The sequence below is a fragment of the Achroia grisella genome, unplaced genomic scaffold, assembly GCF_030625045.1.
Source record: "Achroia grisella isolate CSIRO2021 unplaced genomic scaffold, CSIRO_AGI_Agris_v1 utg1179, whole genome shotgun sequence".
NCBI classification, from domain to species: domain Eukaryota; kingdom Metazoa; phylum Arthropoda; class Insecta; order Lepidoptera; family Pyralidae; genus Achroia; species Achroia grisella.
In genome coordinates this window covers 171823-195746 of record NW_026712591.1, presented here as the reverse complement: position 1 = coordinate 195746, position 23924 = coordinate 171823, and the positions used below count along the sequence as shown (strand labels likewise).

Sequence of the window (23924 nt, the reverse complement as noted above, 5' to 3'; positions counted from 1 at the left end):
TATATTTTAATACTCTGTAACTCTTAATTATGGTTTCTGAGATTTTTTATTTGGAGTTATATTAAATTAAATAATACAACTATGGGTAACCTTGCTAAAATAGTGGTGTTTATCAACTTTCTGTTCGTGTTTGTGGCTTTGAACTTGAAAATAACAAGATATCGAAATTATTTAAATGTTATCAAGGATAATGTACATCCGTAATCCGTTCAACCTTTATTCAGATACTAAATAAAGGTGATTTGATATTGTTGATCTAAGTTTATTAATGATTAGAAGTGAATCTGAGTAAACATACTGTATGAGTAATGAATTCAGAGATAAGGGGGAAGTGATTATAAGTAATGGGGACTATTGTCTACGTTGTACCCATGGACCATGTCAGGTTGACTTCCATGCGGTCCCGCCTTGAACTCATCGTGGTTAAATCCTGGTGAATTCGCCACGATTGATTGACCTGACCTTATGTTTATCCTATCCTGCATCTTCTGTTACCCCGCAAGGGTATACCGTTAGCGCAAAGGGGAGCGTCGATCTATACTTAGTCATAAAAATCTAGAGATAAGGAAAATTATGAAATTCGATTTTTTTTGTAAATTTCTGCGAATTTGATGACGTGAGTAGAAAGCAAAAGTGGTCCCAGTGAGCTCGCCGTTTTAGCATGCCGACGTTCCTCTTACAACCTGTTTATTGAAGTGAGCGTCGTCACAAGGTCATCGATGAGAACACCGTCTGAACGGTGTGAGAGATACACCTAAATAGGAAGATGTTATTTAATCGGAATGTTTGTCATTCAAATGATGAAACAATAGAGGTTCATGGAGATTTAAATACAGTCACTGACAATGATTCGTTCTTGAAATACCAATATTAAATAATATAAATAATGAAGTCTTCATAATTATATACTTTAATAGAAAGTAATTAACATTTATAAATTATTCTAAAAGATTTTCGGTATACGCATAGAGATACCTAAGTGAATTAAAACTTAAAAACGAAAGAAATTACATGTTTGACGACAAGAGAAGTTTTTTAAATTTCTTACTAAGTAAAAGGTTCCCTTTTAGTCAAGTTGGATTTAATATGTTCATCGAAATGCAGTCGTTATGTTCATAACAATGTATAATTATCGGTCTTTCTCAACACTCCTGAAATTATCAGATTTGTATTTATAATAACAAGAGTTACATGATAACACATGCCAAGCTAATATTACATATGTACCTACATTTATTATAATAATATATGTCAATAGTTATAGATTATATTAGTTATACGTATACTATTTTCGAAAACATACAGTATTCGGAGAAACAATAACGGTATTAAAATTGATTTCTATGCACTAAGTACGTAAGTATATTCTGAGATAGATTATTTAATAAAATTACATGTAATAAGGACTAATAAAACCTTCCAAGTCAAGTTTTATAAAGTACAATTTAAAATTGAATATATGTATAATCAATACCGTGTAATTATATTAAGCGTACAAAGATTATTAAAAATATAATTTTGCGTATCAGTTCTAAATAAGTAGATATATGATTATAAATAAAATAATGGTCATAAAATTTATTTCATATAACAATTTTATTATTAAATAGAATCTGTAACAGGTTCGGGCGTGGTTTTAGTAGCGAGGTACTTTAATGCACGTGCTATTGCGGGCGGTATAGGGGGTGGCGTTGGCAGATGCGCTCCCACAGGTCTGTAGCCATTTTCATCAGCAGTATATGATAAACTGTAATCTTGTCCATCCTTATCCTTAATAAAATATAAATTTACGTATATAATATATGTGTATGAGGCATCTATCTAACACCAAAAGAAGTTATCTATTTATTGATCGTCTTTACTATTTTAACTCTTAGACAACGAAAGTCATGAGTTCAAATTTAGTAAAGAATAATTTAAATGACTAACAAAATCTAAACAATAGTTCATTAACAAACAAAATTAATCAGAAATACGATACGGTCTATAAATTGTATGTAATAAAAGACTATGACATATCCATTTTAATTTAAAATCGATAGCAAACAAAAAGACAGTTACAATTAATGGGGATTGTTGTTATCTTTAAAATCAATTGAAATGTGAACTTCTAATTCTTACTTTACAGATGAGTAAATCCGTGTAAGATAATTCAACTGACATAAAGTATAAGTCATTGAATCTGCGTTGTATAACCCTGCTCATAATGTATTGAGCAGACGTAATGCCTATACTCATCATCATGGAATGATTGACCTCTTGTCAGGGCACAGTTAATGTAAATTACTAAATTTTACTGAGTATAATCTTACCTTATACGAAAACCCACCCACAACGGCTTCGCCAGTCTTTTCGTCATCATATGTCTTTAGTTCTCCTTTTTCAAAAGCTTTGGTACCATCGCCACCTTCATAACTGCAAATAAAATAATATTTTGTAGCAAATGTGTATAATAAATATTGTTATATATATATATAATTCTTCTTTATTTGTGTTAATCGCCTGACTCCTCTTAAACGGCTGAAAGGATTTGGATGCATTTTTGTGGACGGTGTAGGACCAACGGCTTGCGGGTTTGCTAGTATTTATATAATATATAAGACAAATTGACTTACCTATAGTGGAAAACACCATTATGTGAGAAAACTTGGTTCTCGGATTGAATTATTGGCACTACGGGATCACGTTCTCGTGTTCTTTTCTTTGTAGAATTATTTTCCGAGTCTTTTAAACTATTTGGCGTTGTACTTGTAGGTTCTGTTGTTTTTAATTGAGGTTTCAAAGTAGCATTTTCTGGTTTATATCTAGTTTCTGTTGATATAGGTTTATTCGGAATTGTAGTTACGTTCTCAGTGCGTCGCCGATTAAGAGATTGTTCCTTGGTTGTGACTTTTCTGCGTAATGTAACTTTTCTGACATTATTCGGGGTAGTTGGTTCTTCGTAAACTACAGCAACAGGTATTTGTAGGTCAGTATTAATGTCAACCTTCAGTGGCTGGTCAACTCCTAAGTGTTTTTCTTTATTTCTATTTGGATTCACAGCAAAATTTTTAGAAAGTTTGAACACTTTTTGATCCTTATTCTCAATTGATGTTTTCTCAGAAGGATTTATATTTATTGATTTACTTACTGTAGAATCAATTGCTTTTGCTTGACGAGTCTCATCAGAAATAACAGCTACGGGAATGAATATTGATGACGAATCATCATTAACCTGTCTCACGTTCACGTTTATCTTATTATTATCTGCATAAATATGTCCACTAATTAATAATATTAAACTAACAGTAATTCCTAACATTATCATAATTTGTATTTTTCTATTAAAAGCACACCAGCTTATCACCGAGACGACTAAATTTGTAATGCATGTGAGTCAGCCGGATAAGTTAGGCAAAGCTTGTTTTTGTATTCGTCATCAAAACACTAGTCTGACAGGAATTCATTGTTTGTGTGTAGGATCTAAATATAGAAATAATAAAATAATATTCATTGTGACATCAATATTTGAGTAATTCGTGTACACGGAAGTATTTCGAGTTATTTTATCGTTTAACTTTCAATTAATCAAAATCAATCATATAACTTAACACATGCGTAATATCTTGTAACGAACCTGTAAATATCATCTTCGTTATATGACAAACGACTGAGCTGCTAATATATTTATTACTACATACTGTTAATTGAATATTGTGTTTTTTGTCATTTTATAACTACGCTTAATATATGTATGAAAAATAATGATAGTTATAAAAAAAATACTAATAAACTTCATAAATTATAGACTGAAAAAGCATTGAATCTTTCATATTTATATACACTACGTATATAAATATGAAAGATTCATATTTATATACGTTGACTTGATCTTTTAGATATCTATGATAACATGTTTCCATGAAGTATATCTTTAAGGCAAACGAAAAATAGTAGTTTCATGAACTATTTAATAATATATCATAAATATGTCATACATTTGTATATATGTAACATATGTATATAGTTTCCTAGTAGTAAATAATAGAACGCTAAATGCTCTGATGTCATAGCCCTCGTTCATTTCCCTTTAACATCTTATTCTGTTTATACAAACTTATCGCTTTATGTTAGTTTTCTTTCTTACTTACAAAAAAAAACTTACTTTATACTTATAGTTATGTTTTCACGATTGGAGTAATTGGGATAAAATTTCTACATAATAAGTTGTCGAATATAGCATAATTAATTTAAATTTATAAGTTTGGACATTATTAAGGTTCCATGGTCAAATACTTGATAACGCCACGGAAACATGCCTCGATTCGCTGATTTGACAATTAACAATATTAATATTATTTGCTATTGATGTTTTGTCATCAGTTGGGTAACATAACGGTAGTGTGTATGTATAATATTTTATATATTGATATAATATGCACTCATTCTCCATGTAAACTATAAGTGTGAAATTTCATATTTCATCATCGAAAATCCATACTCCTCCGTAGGCGCCTACGGAGTATTCATAAAAATAGATAGAGTTTATGTTCCATGTATTAATATATAGAAACTTTTTGCAGAAGGCTTTTTCATTAGTATAATATATACAATATACATATTTAATAAAATATTTAAATGAAATACATTTACCTTATTTTCTATGTAATTACCATATGACAGACTGCACGGTGTCTAAAAAACATTGATTTTAATTAACTGGCGCTTATATCTATCTAGTTTCGGTATATATTTAATTAAAAATATTTAAAGAGTTTAGAACAATAAAAATGATTTTCGACCAATTTTAGCTATATTATATATATATTTGATTTTGTTATGAACAAATAGCAAAATTTCAGCACCAGAAGTGTTGAAAATGGTTGTTAATTATTTAGTTATTGAGAGCTTCCCTGAAAAAGTTTCAGATATTGGTATTTCCGAAGAAATGAATAGTGAAGTTTTCAGCAGATTCCAGCTACGCAGTATAAGACCTTGTTATAGCTAGACTTAATCGCTACGGATCGTCACCGATAATGTCTCATTGTTGACACTTTGGCGATTGTGCAATTTTCCGAAGAACACATCAGTCAAGCGCTAAGGTTGAAGTATTTAGCGTCCGCTGAGGCTCGTATCACCGGAAGGCGGGGGGAGGGTAGTGTAAATAGATGAGTGTTACTTATATGTGGTCATGAAGTCTGGAGTATCACTCAATAGTGAATTTCTGGAGTGGACATAATCAAAATGTTTTATAGATTGCTTTGTTTGTGTTGGGCTGCGACTTGTATATTAGCAGCACCATCCCCTAAAAGGGCAGCTTCACAACAATCGGAACCTACTGTAATACCAATAGTTTCACAGTCTGATGAATTGGAAGAGAATGGAACATACAGATTCAGGTAATAATATTAAATACGAATGTATCACAGATAATACTTTAATATTTTTAGAAATATAGAATACAGATATTCTGTCCTAAGTACTGACATTAATATAGCCGATGCAGTAATTTATTTCATATTATATTGAATAAAGTATTCGTATTCTAAGAATAAATAAATAATATCACCTTCTATATTATCCATATTCATATCAATAAACTGCAGTCTTCACATTTAATTTACTAGTAATTAGCGCATAGGCTATTTAAATTCTAAAAAACTATTATTTTAAAAAAGTGACTGATTGTACCTGATTCTTAAATGCCTGTAAAATGTTTCAGAACAGTAGTTGTACCTACTTCAATTATAATATTTAATTGTGAATAAAGACTGATATTCATAATTTTTAAATAAATTCATCATAAATACACTTAGTACCTATCTATTAAAAAGAAAGTGCTTCGGGTTATACAGGTATTGATACTTTACATTCGAACGAATTCAATAGTTAATTGTAAAACTGTAATGAAAGCTTAGTAATCAGGTTTCATATAAAAATAAACATTGAATTCTCTATTTTTGTTTATATTAAATTTAATACCAATCACAATCAAAATGGTGGCAGAACAGCTCCTGAAGTGGAACATCAGGTTTTGGCCTTTTTAAGTATTAAGTGGTCATACTCTCGAATAATAAAACACTTTAAAGGTCTGAAAATCAAATTGCTTAAGAGTACCATAACTGAGATCAAGAAGAGAAGTGAAAATGTTAACCAAATCAAGCCAAAGGGTAAACCGCCGGGTCGTAAACCACCACTAACGGAACGCCAATTCAAACAACTGGAAACTATGGTTAATAACCCAAACCCTCCGACACAACAAGCGATGGCCGATATCTTGAAAGTGAAGAGACATGTTGTGAAGTATCAAATAGACAAAAAACTTAATAAAAAGTTGGCCCAAAAACCGAAAGTACAAGCATTGAGTCCAGGTTCGGTGCAAAAGAGATACTGCTGTTCTTGGCCTATGTATATGAAATTGAGATGTAATCGTTGGAAAAAGTTCATCACTACTGATGAAGCATGGTTTTACCTTGCTAACCGTAATCGTCAAACACGTGTCCAGTACAAATCCAGAGGACAAACTCGCAAAGACCTAGACGTATACCAACAACAGTCACATCCTAAGGGTGTTATGGTATGGTTGGGCATTTTGGCAAATGGCTGTACTTCTCTCAGATTTGTGACACCCGGTGCAAAGATCAATACAGACTACTACATAAAGAAGATCTTAAAGCCATTTATTCGACACGATATACCAAAGTTGTACCCAAATAAGGACTGTGTCTTCCATCAAGACTCAGCCCCAAGTCATATGTCAAAAAAGACCCAAAAGTTCCTTAAGACAAGCAGAATTACTTTCATTCCATCTCATCAATGGCTACCAAACAGTCCTGATTGTGCTCCTATGGACTACTTTTGTTGGGGATCTGAAGAGGCGAATGAACAAGCGAAAAGTGAAGACAATATTGTCGCTTAAAAAGACTTTACGGGAAGAGGTCAAGAAAATCCCACAAATAATGATCAACCGAGCTTTAAAGGCATGGCCAAGAAGATGCCGTATGATCTACTATAATAAAGGCTTTCATATTGAAAAACATAATTAAAATTTATTTTAAAGTAATAAAGTTATTTAACTTTGAATTCGTTCGAATGCAAAGTATCAATGCCTGTATTTATAAAAAAATTTATTATTAATCATAAGTGTACTTTAATAGAAGTAAGATTCTGAGTGGAGTGGCTTCCTAATACTCTTTATAATATAACTAGCTGACACGCACGACTTCGTTTGCGTTACATTTTCCCTGTTTTTGCAAAAAAAATCATTGCAGCTCCTCTACTATTAGTCGTAGAGTGATGTCATATAGCCTAAGACAGTGACAAATAACGTGACTTAGTATTGTTAACAGAATTTTCAAAATATGTTCAATAGATTACCCTGTACAATCTCACAAACTAACAAACTTTATCACTTTATAATATTATTATAGGTTATATGTATAACCTGGTTACAACAGTATTTATGAGAGATAATTTCTAATAATTACCTACGTTTACAGCTACGAGACCGGTAATGGTATAAAACGCGAAGAAGTTTCCTACGACAAAGTTCTTCCTAAAGCTAAGGGACGTTCCTCCAGCAGCAACGAAGGTGGTGAAAGTAATGAGAGTGATGAGAGTAACGAGATTCATGTACAGAAAGGTTCTTATTCTTATACAGCACCCGACGGTACTGTCATCACTGTAAGGTAATTACAAATTCACTCCGCTAATAACATACTTAGTAACTTGCTAATTTCTTTGTGGTATAAGGAGTAAAGTTATAATCTTTATTCTTGACTGGCTACTCACCCCGGTATCGCACGGGTATACATGTATTATATATTCCTTCCTCTATAATTACTCTATCTATTAAAAAAACCGCTTCAAAATCCGTTGTGTAGTTTTAAACATTTAAGCATACATACGGACAGACAGCGACAGCGACTTTAATTTATACTATGTAATGATAATGTAATGAGATAATGATTCTTGTACTATAAATTGAATGTTTCCATATTTAATTTTTTAAGAATAATATTGTACATATAATGGCAGTTTAAACTTATAAAAGGAGATTTAATTTAGATTAATAAATTTATTATTTAGTAACTGTATTATTAGGTCAGTGAAGACAACATGAATAAATAATTTAAGTAAATTTTAACAAGTTGTGATTTGTTAAGACTTACTTACATTATCTATTGAATTATTATTAGTCTCTATATTACTGTACTAATTATATATAAGATAGACTATAACCGTATATAATTGTACCGTTGGCAGATTTTATATACCATAAATTGTTAATTCATATTGTTTTTAATAAATATTCATTAATTGTGGCTTTATAAAGGAACTTAATTTTCTTAAAACAGGCATTAGCTAATTAATAATGGATGTGCGTGCTGTGGGATATATAATATAGCATTGTTGTTGTATAACACACACAATTGACATGTTATTTATATTTCAATAGATATATTGCCGACGAGAATGGTTTTCGACCAATTGGAGAACATATACCAAGAATTCCTCAAGCAACATCAGATAGTGGTAATAGCCGTGAAAAAACTGGAAGAGCTCTAAATCATCATTTGAATGGCCAATCAAAACCTGCACCGGCAATTAGTGCACGATCAAGTGGTCAAAATCAGAGAAAATCAACATCATCTACTCCCTCTTCAAGTTCACCAGAGTCAAAAACCACACCCGTAACTGGCGTAACTACAGCACCTGCATCTTCTAAGGGTAATGATACAAATAGTGCAAATAAAACAAGTACTAATTCAGGTGAAAGTAGTACGACTGAAGCTCTTGATTTATCAACAGAAGCCTCAACAATTGCTTCAGACAATTCTACAACAACAACAGCAGGTGAACAAACTACACCTTCTGAATCATCTACTACAAACGCTTCAGAATTAATTTCAACTACTACAGCGACGACGTCACCTACAGATGGATCTACTACCACTACTGAAGCAGGATCGACGGAATCTTCTGGTACTGGTTCTACAGCGGTCTCAGAGTCTACAACGACAGCGGCTACGGAAACAATTTCAACGACTGTTGCTGAAAATACATCAACAGCAGCAGATCATTCGAATCCATCTGAATCAGAATCATCGACTACAGAATTATCTACTACTACTACTACCGTTGCTGCTTGATGATAGTATAGACAATATTAATTTAATGTGTTGACATAAGTAATGAATTGGTGCCATTGTTTTTGATAGGATATTTAATTATAAAATAATCGCCATTAATATAGTTTTTTTTATGTATATCCGATAGTGCTCTATAGAAAATTTCAGACTAATGTTTTTATTAAAATAATTATAATACAAAATGTATATTGAAAATACATTACGTTTTGTTGTACGGGTTGATCGTATTTTAGTATTTAATTCCTGAAGATAAATAGAAAATGTGATTATGAATGTAACTTCACTGTCGTCGTTGCATATTAAACAAGTTGTTGATGTCTTATGTTTTATTTAGAGAATATATGCACAGATTTATATTTGTTACTTTTATTTGTTTGACATTATTTACATATTATAAAGATTTAAGAGTTAAAAAGATTTCGTAGATAGACCTAGATCCAAGATACCAAGATCATTTCATATTAAAATTTTCATTTATGAATGAAAAGTTAAATCTTAGGCATATAAGCGTAGCTTTTTGTTTTTAATGACTACTTGTCTGAAGTTTGTTGGACCTACGAAAGATCTTTTTAGTTTTACTAAACTATTCTCACTGGTATTAGATACATAAAAATAAAGACTTATCAATCTCTGGGAAACATTATGGAATCACTCAGTTTAAGACGCAGGTATCGTGAGTTATGTATAATTCATCGTGAGTCATTGTCAAGTTTATCATCAAAAATCTAGAGATTTAATTTTTATCTGATGAAATAACTCATAGCTCGCTTCTCATGGCTGAAATGGGTCTACGTTGAAATAACAAAGGACATATTTTTTTAGTAAAATCGCGTTCAATACTCTGCTTTTTGCAAAGATTATCAATAGATAGTAATGAGCCATAATGAATAATAATATTAATAGTAACAATTAATGACCGTTGTGAATTATCGAGAAACATCAAAAACTTTCCATGGGGTTATAAATATGTTCCAAGTTATATAATAGTTTGTATTATTTCTATATATATGAATACGATATATATATACATATATGTATTATGTACTATATAATGTATAAAGGAAAGTTTCACTTTACCGTTACACACATCACTGGTAAATATTTACCTTGCATGCCAGAACTCAGTAGGACATTATAATATCTATTCAAATGTCAAGATCAATTCATTCCTTTACGCTGCGTACAATTAGAGAAGTGTTCTTACTTGGACCGGCTTATTGAGAAATCACTGACTTGCGTTAATAACTACAATTACCGTATTTTCAAAAACTTGATTATATATAAAAACTAGCTGTTCCGTCAAACGTTGTTTTGGCATATAAATTAATAACGCTATGTAAAAATAGGGGTTGATGATAGAAGGGTGAAAATTTAGGATTGTATGTATTTTTGTATATTGTATCATAAAAAAATGGAAACTAAAAATTTTGTCTAAAAAATAAAAAATAAAAATTTGGGGTGGACTACCCCTAACATTTAGGGGGATGAAAAATAGATGTTGGCCGATTCTCAGATCTACTCAATACGCTTACAAAATTTCATGAGAATCGGTCAAGCCGTTTCGGAGGAGTAGGGGAACGAAAACTGTGACACGAGAATTTTATATATAAGATAAATGTGAATGGTGGTTATATGGTAATAATGGTTATAACGCCTTTTGTTTATTTCTTTGTTTCTAATATGATTTTGTTTATAACGTTAATTTTTTGTTTATTAAGTAACTTGTTTTGATATTGTTATAATACGTATAATAATAACTATAAATAGTTAAATATTAGGAATTTTAGGTACTTATTGTATTTTAAAATAATCTAAAATGATTTCCATGATTACATAGCAAGCTGTGGACGGATGGACAAATGTCTTTTATTATGAGGAAGTTTGTGTGAAGTAGTAGTAGTATAGTGATCTAACGATTAATGATGCTTGACTGAGTTTTTATATAGTAAAAGACTTTGCAACGCAGATGAAATCACATCTGTTGTAGACGATCTTCCTCACGAGAAAACCAAGGCAAGCGACAAATAAATCTATCGACAATGATCCAAGCCGTAAAGCATCTATGAGAAAAACCAAGACGGACACGACTCTTATTTCATGGACGCGGTAGAAACGATTTCTTTGCAAATTGTCAGGAATGATGATGCGATGCGATGAATGAGCTGTGAAACAGCATTAGACCAGGGTCTAAGTCTATACGTCAGTAGTTATGCTTTTAATACTTAAAAGCATAACTACTGACGTCAGGGTCTAACCAAATGTAGACGAAAGAAGAAGAAGTTTACCAAAAGTAGACTGTAAAAAAATATAATATCAGCATGGGTACCTCAATCTCATCTGTTTAATTAATTGAAGGTTCCGATCGGCAGTGAAATTACAAGATATGATATCTTAGTCTCGTAGTTAGACTCTGGAATGGCAACGCATAAGTGGTAATGCCGGTCACATGATAACGTAATATCCGTAGTAAGTAATAGTGCTGTACATGTATGTAGCTGACGGTTACCGCTTGTCATCAGGTAGGCTGTCAGCTTGCTCACCATTCCATTTACATAAAAAAGATTCTACTACATTCTTCTAAGAAATATGGTAATCGAACAGCAATTTACGTACACTAGATCTAATGATTCTAAATAACTAGAATTACGGGAAAGCTATTTTTATACTTCTAAATATTGTAGACTATTTATTAATTATATTACATTATTTTATTTGTATTAATATTTATTTTTGTTACTAATTACAATCATGTCACCTATAAGAAATTATAAAATATTTGCGGTGTGGTTTAAAGTGTTAGAAGTATTTTATGTGGTCGGCACGCGCCGGTGTCAGTAACCTCGTGATAGTCGTGTTATGTAACCGCATCTATTCGGACGCTGTACGTAGACACATCTGGTTGTATTCTTAAAAACATGATTAGTGTATCAACTACATTTCTTACAAGGACTGTCAGACAATCTGACTGCCCATCTGACAGAAAGTGATAGCTACTGTGACATTGTGACGACCGTGATATCCTTCAAAGGTTACTATTGCTGAGGACTAAGATGTTATCTTATCTTTAGTTAGTAGTTTAATTGTCACGATTATGCCAACCTATATATCAGCATGCTAATAATATAAGCTACTTATTTGTATAGAATTAAGTAATCATGTAATCAATTTAAAATGCTAAGTCATGGACTATCAATTAATAAAATTAATCTTATTATTTGCCACAAAATATATGTGCACGCTATGGAATTGGTAAGCAATATAAAGGGAAAGAATAATACAAAGCCCTATATTTTCTTAGGATTTGCTCAATTAATTTTTTAGTACTTAAAACAAATATAGTACTTAAAAATGGATTTATATTATTTAAATTTTTCTGCTAACCTTTTTAACTAATAAAATTGAGCTGTCAGTAAATACTTACTACTTAATTTTGTTATTTTTGTACTAAAATAGATTTCAATAGCACTCAACGCTATTTAGGTATAATGTCTAATAGTAAATTAAGTCAGGGCTTCAAATACTGGTACGAGTTATGTCATAGACATATTTAATATTTTTTATAAATATATATCTAGTACGTATATAAATAATATTATTTAAAAGATATAACCATGTATATTTGTATCGCCGAAGGATGAACAATAGCCAGACGAAGTACGTGTAACCACTACACCGACAAAATAGGCTATTAGTGATATGTATTATATATCACTAATAGCCTTTTTTCCCCCCATACTAGTAACCCACCCTAATATATATATCAAAATACCATAAAAATATTATAAGAGCATCAAAAAAAAATTATACAATAATAATAATGAGCTGTACGTCAAATTATGTATTTATAATTGGTTGTTATTAGGCGTAGTGTAAAAACGGCTTATCCAAGCTAACTAGGCAAAAAGCAACGGAAATCGTGCGGATGGTAACAGGCGTGGCTTCACATTGCACGCACCCTTTTGAACTTATTGCACAAGTTGCCTTGATAACTGATACTAACATGTTGCTACATTGACGAGCGAAAAGAACGCCTTTATATTCTTTATGTAACTGGCTAATGTAAACATTGCTTGAATCATTGTAAGCCTCCACGAAACTGCTACTGATTGATATTACCATTATTATTTTAGACAAACTATTTTCCTCGTCTTCTTCTACCTATAATTTTCGAGGAACCTTTTCTTAGCCATTATGATTGAAAAAGTTTGATAATAAGGATTTAACTTTTAAGAAGAAATCATTGTATAGATTATATGCTTACTGCAATATATTTATATTTTGCTGAGTTTCCCTTGATTTTTCTTTGTCTGGCAGTTATTAAAATTTTCAAAACACTTTAGTTTAATATCTTAGTTGTAGCATCTGTCTATGAGGAACGGTAGGCTATTATATATATAGATGAACAGCTAGTTTGTAATTCTGACATTAAAATGTAATTTAAATAATTATACCATGTATAAAAAGCACGAATGTCAAAATAGTACGTAATATACGAATATAATAAAGTACATCAACTAAAAAAATATTCGATTAAAAAATATTTAATATCAAAAAAAATAATAACAAAATCTATATAGATTTCTATTATACTACAGAGATATCTCTGTAGTATAATAAAACTCTAAATAGATTTTAATCGTGATTAATATAAAAATAATAATATTTTCTTAATTTAATTTTATTAGAAGCTACTCCAACTTATTTGGAATATCACCTTATTCAGAATTATACATCTACTACGTATAAATCTTCATCAGCAAAGCCTATTGAAGTCTTATTATTATTGCATATTACTTGCTATTGCTTGCTATTACTAAATCTATACAATATGTTTTGACGTAACAGCAAGCCATAATATATCAATACACCTAAATACGTATTGGTAACCGTGACGGCCATGTGATACCAATAATAGAGCACACGAACAATGCCATCTTGTTTCATATTATTATGGTGTCATGATTTTTTGATATCGAAATTGAAATCAATGAGAGACGCCGCAGATGCAGCGTATTGCGGCGGCTGTACCGGCATGAAAGTGTGATGGCAGAGCATACGGCGGTAAGTGGCAGGGGTGTGGTATATAAGTGAGCGAACTACTACCACTCTGACATAGTTCACTAGACTCCACGTGCCCCGGCGCCGCACGTCACATCATATAAACAACAATGAAGCTTCTGGTAAGTTCGGAAAGTTCAGTGACAACCCTTAAAAAAATTATAGCCAGTCCCGGATTTCTTTCAAAAACATTTATTTTCTGCAATTGTGAAAGTAAAGTTTTTATTGAGATTATAGATACGAGAGACCAAAACTAGAAGGGACAAATTGAACTTTGACATTAAACTTATATAGTATTCTAGATCTAATGATTTTCATATATCTGTATTACAATACAGAAATTACCTGAATTTGAATAATTATGAAGAAGTACATGTTAATTTATTAATAACCGAGACTCGTAATCGTTATATATTGTATCGTTTCGAATGATAATAATCTAATTAATTTGTTCCGTAAAATGTAATTTTATTAGAGAAAAATATTATTAATAATAATTTGATATAATTAAAATGTAATACATAGTACTTACTCTATTTCGTCAATATGTCTTGTATATAGTAGTTTCGCAGTTACTGTAATAAACATATTTAAATTTAAAATTATCTCTTCTGTATATTTAAATTCCCTATAATGAAAGTACGTTTCGCAGTTGTCAGACCTATAATTTGAAGACATTGCTATATAAACCATCTTGTTCGTCATGTCTACGAATTGTGTAATACTATGCTTACTAGGTCAATATATATTTGGGCTCAGAGGTTAAGTTACGTCTACTTAATGTCGGTTAATGGTTTATTGATCATACATGATATATAGAAAATAGGTGTTCAGGGCAAAGACGAAATTTATTTTAAAAAATACACCCCACATTTGTATATAGAATAAAGGAGTAATTATAAAAATAGTGAATATAAATTAACACATACTTTTTTATTATTAGGTAGCAACCTGAATTTCAACTCTATCGTTAAAGTTAATAATAATAATATTCGTTATTAATTTTAAAGAAACAGATGAAATTCAGGTTAATGTTTTACTCTTTAATTCCGTTTTATAAATACAACTATATAAACTACTACTAGTAGTGTATAAACTGGTTTGATTTCAATAGACTTGTACATTTGATAACCATTATAAGTCCTTATATCATTTACTACATACCTCTCTATTATACAAGTCGTATTGCGTAGTATTACTAATCAGTATTGCCATTTTTAAACGAGCAGCACTTATATAAGACCAAACAATAAACATCAGATTTAGGATGCACTAACAAAGCATGTCAAAAGTTGAAGTAGATTTGAATGAAAACAATACCATGTGGACATATATATAACAATACCAATACATATTATGTTGGAGCCCACTTTCGCCCAACCTGCGTGTCGAATGAGCCGGTTTCACAAGATGCTGCTATTGTACTCGCTGCATCTTATCTTGCGACATTACGAATATGATTAAGCTCTTTTGTCTGCTATTATTCTATGCAAAATATTTTACTGAGTTTACTCAAAATGGAAACTGATTGAATTTCAGGTGGCTTGTGCAGTGTTATCTCTGGCGACTGCTCTCCCGCAAAGGAGAGTATCGTTAAAGCCTGAGCAACCGCTGGATGATCAGCAGCAAGCAGAACAGAACTACAATGCATATCAACAACAACCACAACAACAACCCCAACCTGATTATAGACAGCAACAAGCTGATTATAGACAGCAGCCACAACAGCAAGAGTATAGACAGAAACCAATTGAAGATTTTAGACCTAAAATTGAGATAGATTCTACTACCTTTATTCCTATTCTCCGCTTTGACAAGGAACAAGGTACAGACGGAAGCTACAAAACAGCGTAAGTACTTAATATTCTAGTTACTATATGATAGTGACAGGTAACTGCAATTGTTCAACAATTTTATTTAAATATTTATCCGAATTTTAAATATTTGATATAGTCAACAACAATAAGTAATCTTTTTTGTTATTGTTATTTACATAAATTAAATGCTTGACATAATTAAATTTTGTTCAATTATCATAATACTGTTGTTCAACTTAAGATAATTTTACACAAAATTCAGAATTAATACTAAATTAAGAAATTTAGTAAAGATAACGCTTTTACTAGAATAAAAGTATTAATAATATTTTCAGATATGAGACTGGTAACAACATCCAGGCAGAAGAACAAGGATTTTTGAAGGCAGTAGGTGAAAATCAGGATGCTCTTGTTCAACAAGGAACATACACATATACAGCTCCAGATGGTCAAGTTATTACAGTTGAATACACGGCCGATGAGTTTGGCTTCCGAGTTAAAGGTGATCACATCCCCACCCCACCCCCTGTCTCCGCTGAAATTCAAAAAGGTTTAGACCTTATCTACGCTGGAATTAAAGCTAACCAGGTAAGTTATTTTTATTAGTATCAAAATTTCCTTTTAATTAAAATGCAGTATAGTTTTTAAATGTTTTTTATCAATTTTGCAAAGCAGTTTAAAACGTACATGTTAAAATGTAAATCTACTTTTGAATTAATAGATTTTCACATGAATAATTATGTAAGGCTTTATACCTAGAATATAATAATACAATTATATAGTATTACATAAATAATATTAAAAATCTAATTCACGTAAAAAGTTATGTTTACTCAATTTTATGAACGTTTTCAAAGAAAGCATGATAAGTTTTACCTTGATCTACATTGAAAAGGTTAAATGTTGCATAATCAAATTAATAAAATCTGTTTAGAGAGGAACAGATGAGTTTACATCAAGGTTATTTCATTAACTAATGTTAAATGTATCAACTATAGGTAATGCATAGTTTTTATTTTTACTTAAAATAGGAAATTTATTTACAGGAACGTGCTGCTTTAGAGGCTAAGAATAATCCTGAAGCTGCCAGACAGCAAGAGGAGAGGGCAGCGCTTGATTATAAAGGACAATATTACCAACAATAAGTAGTAAACTTAATTCATAGTTTTGTACTTACTGATATATTCAAATTAGAATTGTGACCATCCATCGTTGCCATCAATATTAAATTAATAGATCATGCAATCAAATATGGTTACTCGCGTGGTCGAAACTTACATGGTCTACAATCAAGGTTGATTATGTATTAGAAGTATTTTAGCAAGATTTGTAGGAACTAATTTTATAACTGACATCCAAACTTTCTTTGTTGCGTTTAGAGAAGACAGTATTAAATGTTAAATAACTTTTGTATTTTCAAGTCAGCCATTATGAATAGTATATAGTAATGTATAGAATAGTCTAGAATTTCGGTAGTACAGATATATATATTAGTTTTTCACTAGATATTAAAGTACTAAAATTTCGCGAAGCTTCTATAAAAAAATAAATTAATATCATTACTTCTAGCAATTTTAAATTTTCAATATAATATAAATTCAATATTAATTGGATTTTTTTGTCAGGTATGATTACATATGTATCGAGTAATGAGTTACCGTTAACTTATTGAATTAATTTTAACGGTAATTAATTCAATATTTTAGCGGTAATTGGTATACGCTTTAATTTTAATATGGGTTGATTTATTAACAAAGTGCAAATTATGGACGTCGGTTATAAATACTCAAGAAAACAACAATCATTACACAAAAGTACTGAACTGTTTATATCTTGAGAAATGCCTATTAGTAATATAATACTTTAAAAATATTGCTATATCACTAAATAAAGAAATATTTCTTAAACTAAAATTTTGTTAGGTTCTACAAATGTAATGAATTCAATATTGTCAGTAACTAAGTCAATGCATGTTTTTATGTAAAATGTGATAATTTTAGCGTACTTGAACTAGTGTTAGGTGAGATTGTTAATTTTTTCATACTTTTGTACTTTTGTATATACCTTAATAATTTATCTCTATTTTTGTATGAATAAAAGTGTTTGTATTTGTTATAATATATATTTATATAATACTATTAAAATAAAACGAAATGAACTTTAAGAAAAATACATATATGTATTTATCCTCTATGTGATTTTATAAGAATGGACATTTTTAATATTACTCTATGTCCTTGTTCGCCATTTTTCAAGCACTCTGTACTTGAAAAATGGCGAACAAGGTGATGATTCATAGCTCATCATAAATCGTAATCTTCGCCATGGACATGAACAAACTTTTCCATTTAAGAATGCAAGATCATCTTATAAAGAGATTGCTCCGATTATTATGACCTTCACTTTGACTAATAACTTTAGAATACAACATAGCAATAGATATACTGTTACACTATAGCGAAATAGTTAAGCTTGTAATACAAATCCAGGTTACACAAATCTGGAACGCCAAAAAGATATATTAAATTAAAAGTAGGTACAGTAATATGCATATATTTACCAAATAATTGATCAGGTAATAATCCAATAGTACGTTTCTTGTCATTCCTTGATAATTACTTTCGTTACCTAACCGTCGCGTGTTTTGTTTTTGCTTATTCAATTACTTATACTGTAGTTTGTAATGTCTACATAATGTTTCAACTAAGCTACGTAACGCAATATTTAAACAGTAGTCGAACTATAATAGCCTTAGGCATCTTAGTTTTTAGACACATTTAAAACTGTATGCGTACTGGTGGTCAGTATAATAATATAATCTATGCATGGCACGATCATAAGACAACGTACACATGGTATAAAAATCAGGGACAATATTGGAGCAGTTAGATATAATAGTATATAGCTATATATACACTCGGCGAGCATACTATAAGAAGTCAGCCCTGATTACACACAACGCAATCCAAGGCGCTCTACACTCCGATATATCTTTTGATTTTAGGGTCGTAGTTAATAATAATGAAGAAATGAGTACCTACCTACATTCAATCCATAATAAAGCGTAATGTTGATAAATTTGTGAAATGATTGAAACATACAAACTTAAAAAATAACTTTAAAGGCGCACACGAAATTCAACGAAATTACACGAAATTCAAATTTGCTGAGTCATAACGGCGTTTCGCTGGCCTAAATATGTCAGTCTTCTAGTTGCTACATTGTTCTACTATTCTGGATAATATCTATGTTCATAGTATCTATACTAGTCACCGCCATCTTCCAGACATGAAGATTCTGGGCGCATTGAAATGATAGCAACCATCACCTACACACATACTACATAAGCATTGAAAAGTGGGTTGGCGGTATCGTGACAAAACAAGTGAAATTATGAAACAAGTGGTCATCCCACACTTAGACTTAGTTTGTTTTTCATAGAAAAAATTCCATATAATATCATATTCAAAATGAGTTTCATAAAATGGCTTGTGTAGTTTTGCCGTTTTGGGGAACATAACATCGAATTGGCGTATCTATCTGAAGATAGCAATGAAATAAGAGAGGATTATTTGTTTTTTTTTGAAGCTAATAACCAGCGCCACCTACGATGACTTCAGTCAGATTAGAATTTGTTAGTTGTAAGCAGAATCTTTTGCGTAAAGCTCTTGACAACTCAATAGGTGCCTATTGAGATATACGTATGTATTATATATACTAGCTGTACCTGCGACTTCGTCTGCGTAAAATAGTGACCTTGATCACATAATGAAACATATTTAGTAATCTAACCCAATAAAAACGTTTCATCGTTTAGCTTTAAAATAAAAATAAACTTCCTTTCAACCTTTCAACGCCACTTTTAACCCTTATAACTATTTTATTTATTTATATATATATATATATATATATTTATAAATAATAACTACTTTTAAAAATGACGATAATTATATACATCCTTTCATCTCCTCTTTTAACCTCTTACAACCGTTTTTCGAATTAAAAAGTAACCTATGTCTTTTCTCAGGATCTAGACTGTCTGTTTACCAAATTTCATTTAAATTGGTGCAGTAGTTTTGTCATGTAAGTGAGACAGATAGACAGAGTTACTTTCGCATTTATAATATTAGTAAGGATAAGGATTATGTTTTAAAGTTAACTAACTGTCCTGACTTCGTTCGGATTGAACGATACCTATATAGGAAATATACATATATTGTCCATCTATAATGTATGTTTCGTACAGTGAAAATAGTGTTAAAACAGGTGAAGTAGTTCTAGAGACTACCTTATTCATAGATAAACTTACATTATTCGTTTGTAATATTAGCAACTAAATATGTAATTAACTGATCTACTTAGTTATATTTTTATAAAAGTGCACAGAGTTGTTTCATATTAATTATTACATTATTCTCCTACCCAAATTTAAATTTTGATACTTCATATCGTGCACTGAGATTAAATTATAATCATACAGTATCTAGTGCCTATCGTGACATTTTACGAGCTAAATTATAAAATTTTGCAATAATTTATAGGATGTAGGATCCTTTAATTAGGAAATCCAATAGTAGTGGAGGCGATATAAACTTTGCATTAATATTGTGTAGAATATGGCAACATAAAATTGATGAATAAAAGTTTAAAATGTAGGCATCTAAAAAAGTATAACATTACACAAATGAAGGCGAAGAATTCTAATTATTATAAATTATAAAAATACTCGCAATAATAAGAGTTATGTTATATAAATAACGGAATAAAACTATAATTATAAATTAATGTGGAATAACATAAAATCTCACAAATTAAAAAAAATCTGCAATGCTAACCGAAAGGGCTTATATTTTTTATGTTTGTTACCTAATAAGTTCTTAATTTTGAATTGAATTGAAAGTCTTCTTTTATTTAAACTGACAATGCTTGTAATTTGATCTCATAAAAATATCTGTTTCAGTTCAGCAAGAATTGGCAAAAGTCATTTATGACTTTTGCCAATGATGATTCAATGATGTTCATTGTCAAATAATATGAACTAAATAGGTTACTACTACTAGGCCTTTTGACTTTATCATGAGATGATAAATCATGATGAAATCGTAATAAAACAAATACATACGGCCGTACTTCTAAACATTTTTTGATAAGGTTGAATAACAGTAATTAAATAACTTAAAAGATTAAAATTTGCAAGCAACAAGTGTGCAAATTCTAGTTATGTTAATAGCTAGTAAATATTAAAATTCAGTAAGTATTCAACGAATTCAGGAGCTCAGTTTATTTTAGTTTATTTGCTAGGTACTCCATTAGTTTCATCAAATGCCACACGTAGAACAGGATTCGCGGGGTCATCGGCGGTTACGATGAACTTACATATTTTGCAATTACCCCGTTATTGGGCATCTGACTGTCCAGTTTCTGACAGCTTTGTGCAATTTTAATAGAACCCTGTTTGTTTAGTATTTGATCGATTTACGCAAACATAATTAGAGACCTCTCTCTTATATTAGGTCTTAGAAGGCAGAGTTGCAGTCTGACGTTAGAATTTTGCATTACACTCTGTAGTTCTATACCTCAGAGACAACAATCTTTTAGTTAGTAATACAAATGAAAATATTTATGAAGATGTTAAGAGGTTTGTTTGATACTCTGTCGTATAAAATGACTGATTGATTAGTCATTAATAGATAGTAAACCTTATCACTGACACACTATTTAAATATTATTATAGTTTCCCTTTAGCTTATCCCCAGGCAATGATAATTTTAATATACTTACAATATACTTATATAAAAATTTGTAATATATTTATATTGACAAGGTATTGTAAATCCTAAATTTTCTTTTATCTAGTATTAGTAAATAATCCATTTTTTTATTTATGATTATGGTCTATTTATAACATTCATGATACTTCGAATAATCTTTTGTTAAAATATGAAGGCAAATAGTTGCTTTGAGAAAGCATGCTTACAGATTGCGGAATAAAATTACAGTCAGATAACACTAGGTCAAAGTTAAAATTGCATTAAAACGTCAAATCGTATATATAAATGTTTCATAACATCACTTTTATTAATAGTATAATTATCCTATTAATAAGGGCGAAGGGATTGCTAGTAATGAGGAATAAAATTACTTTACCCCATTCCTAACAATCCCTTCCCCCATTGCTGTGTTAGGTTGACTTCCTGGAAAGCGACGTGATTAATTCCTGGTGAATTTGTCACGATGGGCAAGCTGTCCTGACTTCATCCTATCATTGTTCACTAGTGCTCCGCCAGCGCATAGCACCATTCCATTATTATCATCATCTGTTTCTTCTTTATCCCATTTATTTGGTGTCGCCGCAATATGTTTTTCTATTCCATTCATGCCTGTTCGCAGTCATCTCGTTATTTACTCTCTTTCTTATCATATCATCTTTCCCACAGTTCAACCATCTCTTTTTCGACCTTCTTCTGCCCTTATAACCATCCACCCTTATAGCCAGGCAGTATTCCCTTATCTAAACATTATAAGTAGTTTTCCACACTTGAAAGTGACTATGTAGCTAAATATTATTTTTTTACTTCAGTTCTGAAGACACAGTACGTAGATAACTTAGTTTCGGTGTTTCTCCGAATAATATACACATATTTCTATTTCCTTAATTACTCATTCATATCGTATCAAATGTCAACGGTACTAGTAGTACAACACAAGTGAAACTGAAGATGACTGATAATATTATTGTATTATATAATAAAATAATACATAATAATTAGCGAACTAAAAACTCATCTAAATGGGTATCTCACCTATTATAGCTACCAAACTACTTCCTTTGTTAGATTTGTTTGAATTGATGGGAGATTGTGATAGACATAACTATAAACTTTTATGTTTAGTAGAAATAAGTTTAAACAAATTTCGGTAGCATTACTCAATAAGTGTACAGAAATCGTATGTCCCGATGTTTCTTGCCGACATTGACATCGCTGTACCTACTCCAGTCGGCTCTGGTTATATACATTGCAGAAGACATAGTCACTGTCTACTGCAATTTTATCGAAAAATCGAAAAAGTTAACTATAAACTTAACTTCATTTACTATAAACTTATTTATATTAAGGCCCGATATTTCTTTATTAATATAGTTAATATTAATAAAGAAAGAAATTCTCAGGTCGATAATAAATTTGTAGACCAAAATAATAATATATTATATTATTATATCCGTGGACAATTTACACAGCGCCATCTAGTCCCAAGCTAAACAGAGCTTGTATTATGGGTACAACTGAAACAACTACATTGGAACTTTTTTTTTAAATACATACATAATATACATAGAAAACACCCAGACCGTAACAAACAATCATATTCATGAATATAAATAAATGTTGGTATACCGTGCGAGGAATCGAACCTGCGACCATAAGAAGTAAAGTGGTGTGCTAAACCGCTAGAGCACTGAGGCCACTGATAACAAACATGGAGTTAAGATAATGGAAATATTAAAATGATATTTCGAAATTGTTATTCACTGTTATGATATCTTTGTATTCATCTACGTGTGTTCGAGGAAAATCAGTAAGTTGTCGCTGTACGTGCATCGTCTGACCTAAAATATGTCTTCCTGTGTAAACGGCATCATGTGTCACATTTATAAAACAAATGTGTATGAGAAAGTCACGACCCGACTCAAATTTTGCAAATATTCGAAGGTGTATGAGAGGCATTATTTATTTGTTACTGTCATCAAGTAGCTACAATGCTTCTAAAAACAAAAGTGGCAGCCAATTCATTAAACTCCTGTTAAAAGTTGAGCAAAATATCAGCTTAGTATTATATAAATATTTTGCTGACAATTCCCTTATCAAATGGATTTAAATTAACAGTTTAAATATTGTTCTCCTTAGAGAGGAGAGAG

General features: G+C 30.8%; 3 protein-coding genes across 3 annotated transcripts; 2 read left to right on the top strand and 1 right to left on the bottom strand.

Moving 5' to 3' along the window:
- Positions 1 to 1058: 1058 nt before the first annotated feature.
- On the bottom strand, positions 1059 to 3344 carry LOC131853116 (uncharacterized). The gene is made up of 3 exons (XM_059203934.1): positions 2616 to 3344; positions 2313 to 2415; positions 1059 to 1770 (listed from the first exon to the last, which is right to left on the bottom strand). Exons 1-3 carry the CDS (start codon positions 3305 to 3307, stop codon positions 1603 to 1605), a joined length of 963 nt encoding a protein of 320 aa, XP_059059917.1. The 5' UTR covers positions 3308 to 3344; the 3' UTR covers positions 1059 to 1602.
- A 1778-nt stretch (positions 3345 to 5122) lies between these two features.
- LOC131853105 (serine-rich adhesin for platelets-like) lies at positions 5123 to 9272 on the top strand. Its single transcript, XM_059203924.1, has 3 exons — positions 5123 to 5378; positions 7479 to 7667; positions 8438 to 9272. Exons 1-3 carry the CDS (start codon positions 5224 to 5226, stop codon positions 9129 to 9131), a joined length of 1038 nt encoding a protein of 345 aa, XP_059059907.1. The 5' UTR covers positions 5123 to 5223; the 3' UTR covers positions 9132 to 9272.
- Positions 9273 to 14249: 4977 nt separating this feature from the next.
- LOC131853142 (cuticle protein 3) lies at positions 14250 to 17483 on the top strand. Its single transcript, XM_059203966.1, has 4 exons — positions 14250 to 14311; positions 15729 to 16039; positions 16342 to 16594; positions 17053 to 17483. The coding sequence occupies exons 1-4, from the start codon at positions 14300 to 14302 to the stop codon at positions 17149 to 17151; spliced, it is 675 nt and encodes a 224-aa protein (XP_059059949.1). The 5' UTR covers positions 14250 to 14299; the 3' UTR covers positions 17152 to 17483.
- The last annotated feature ends 6441 nt before the right edge of the window (positions 17484 to 23924 follow it).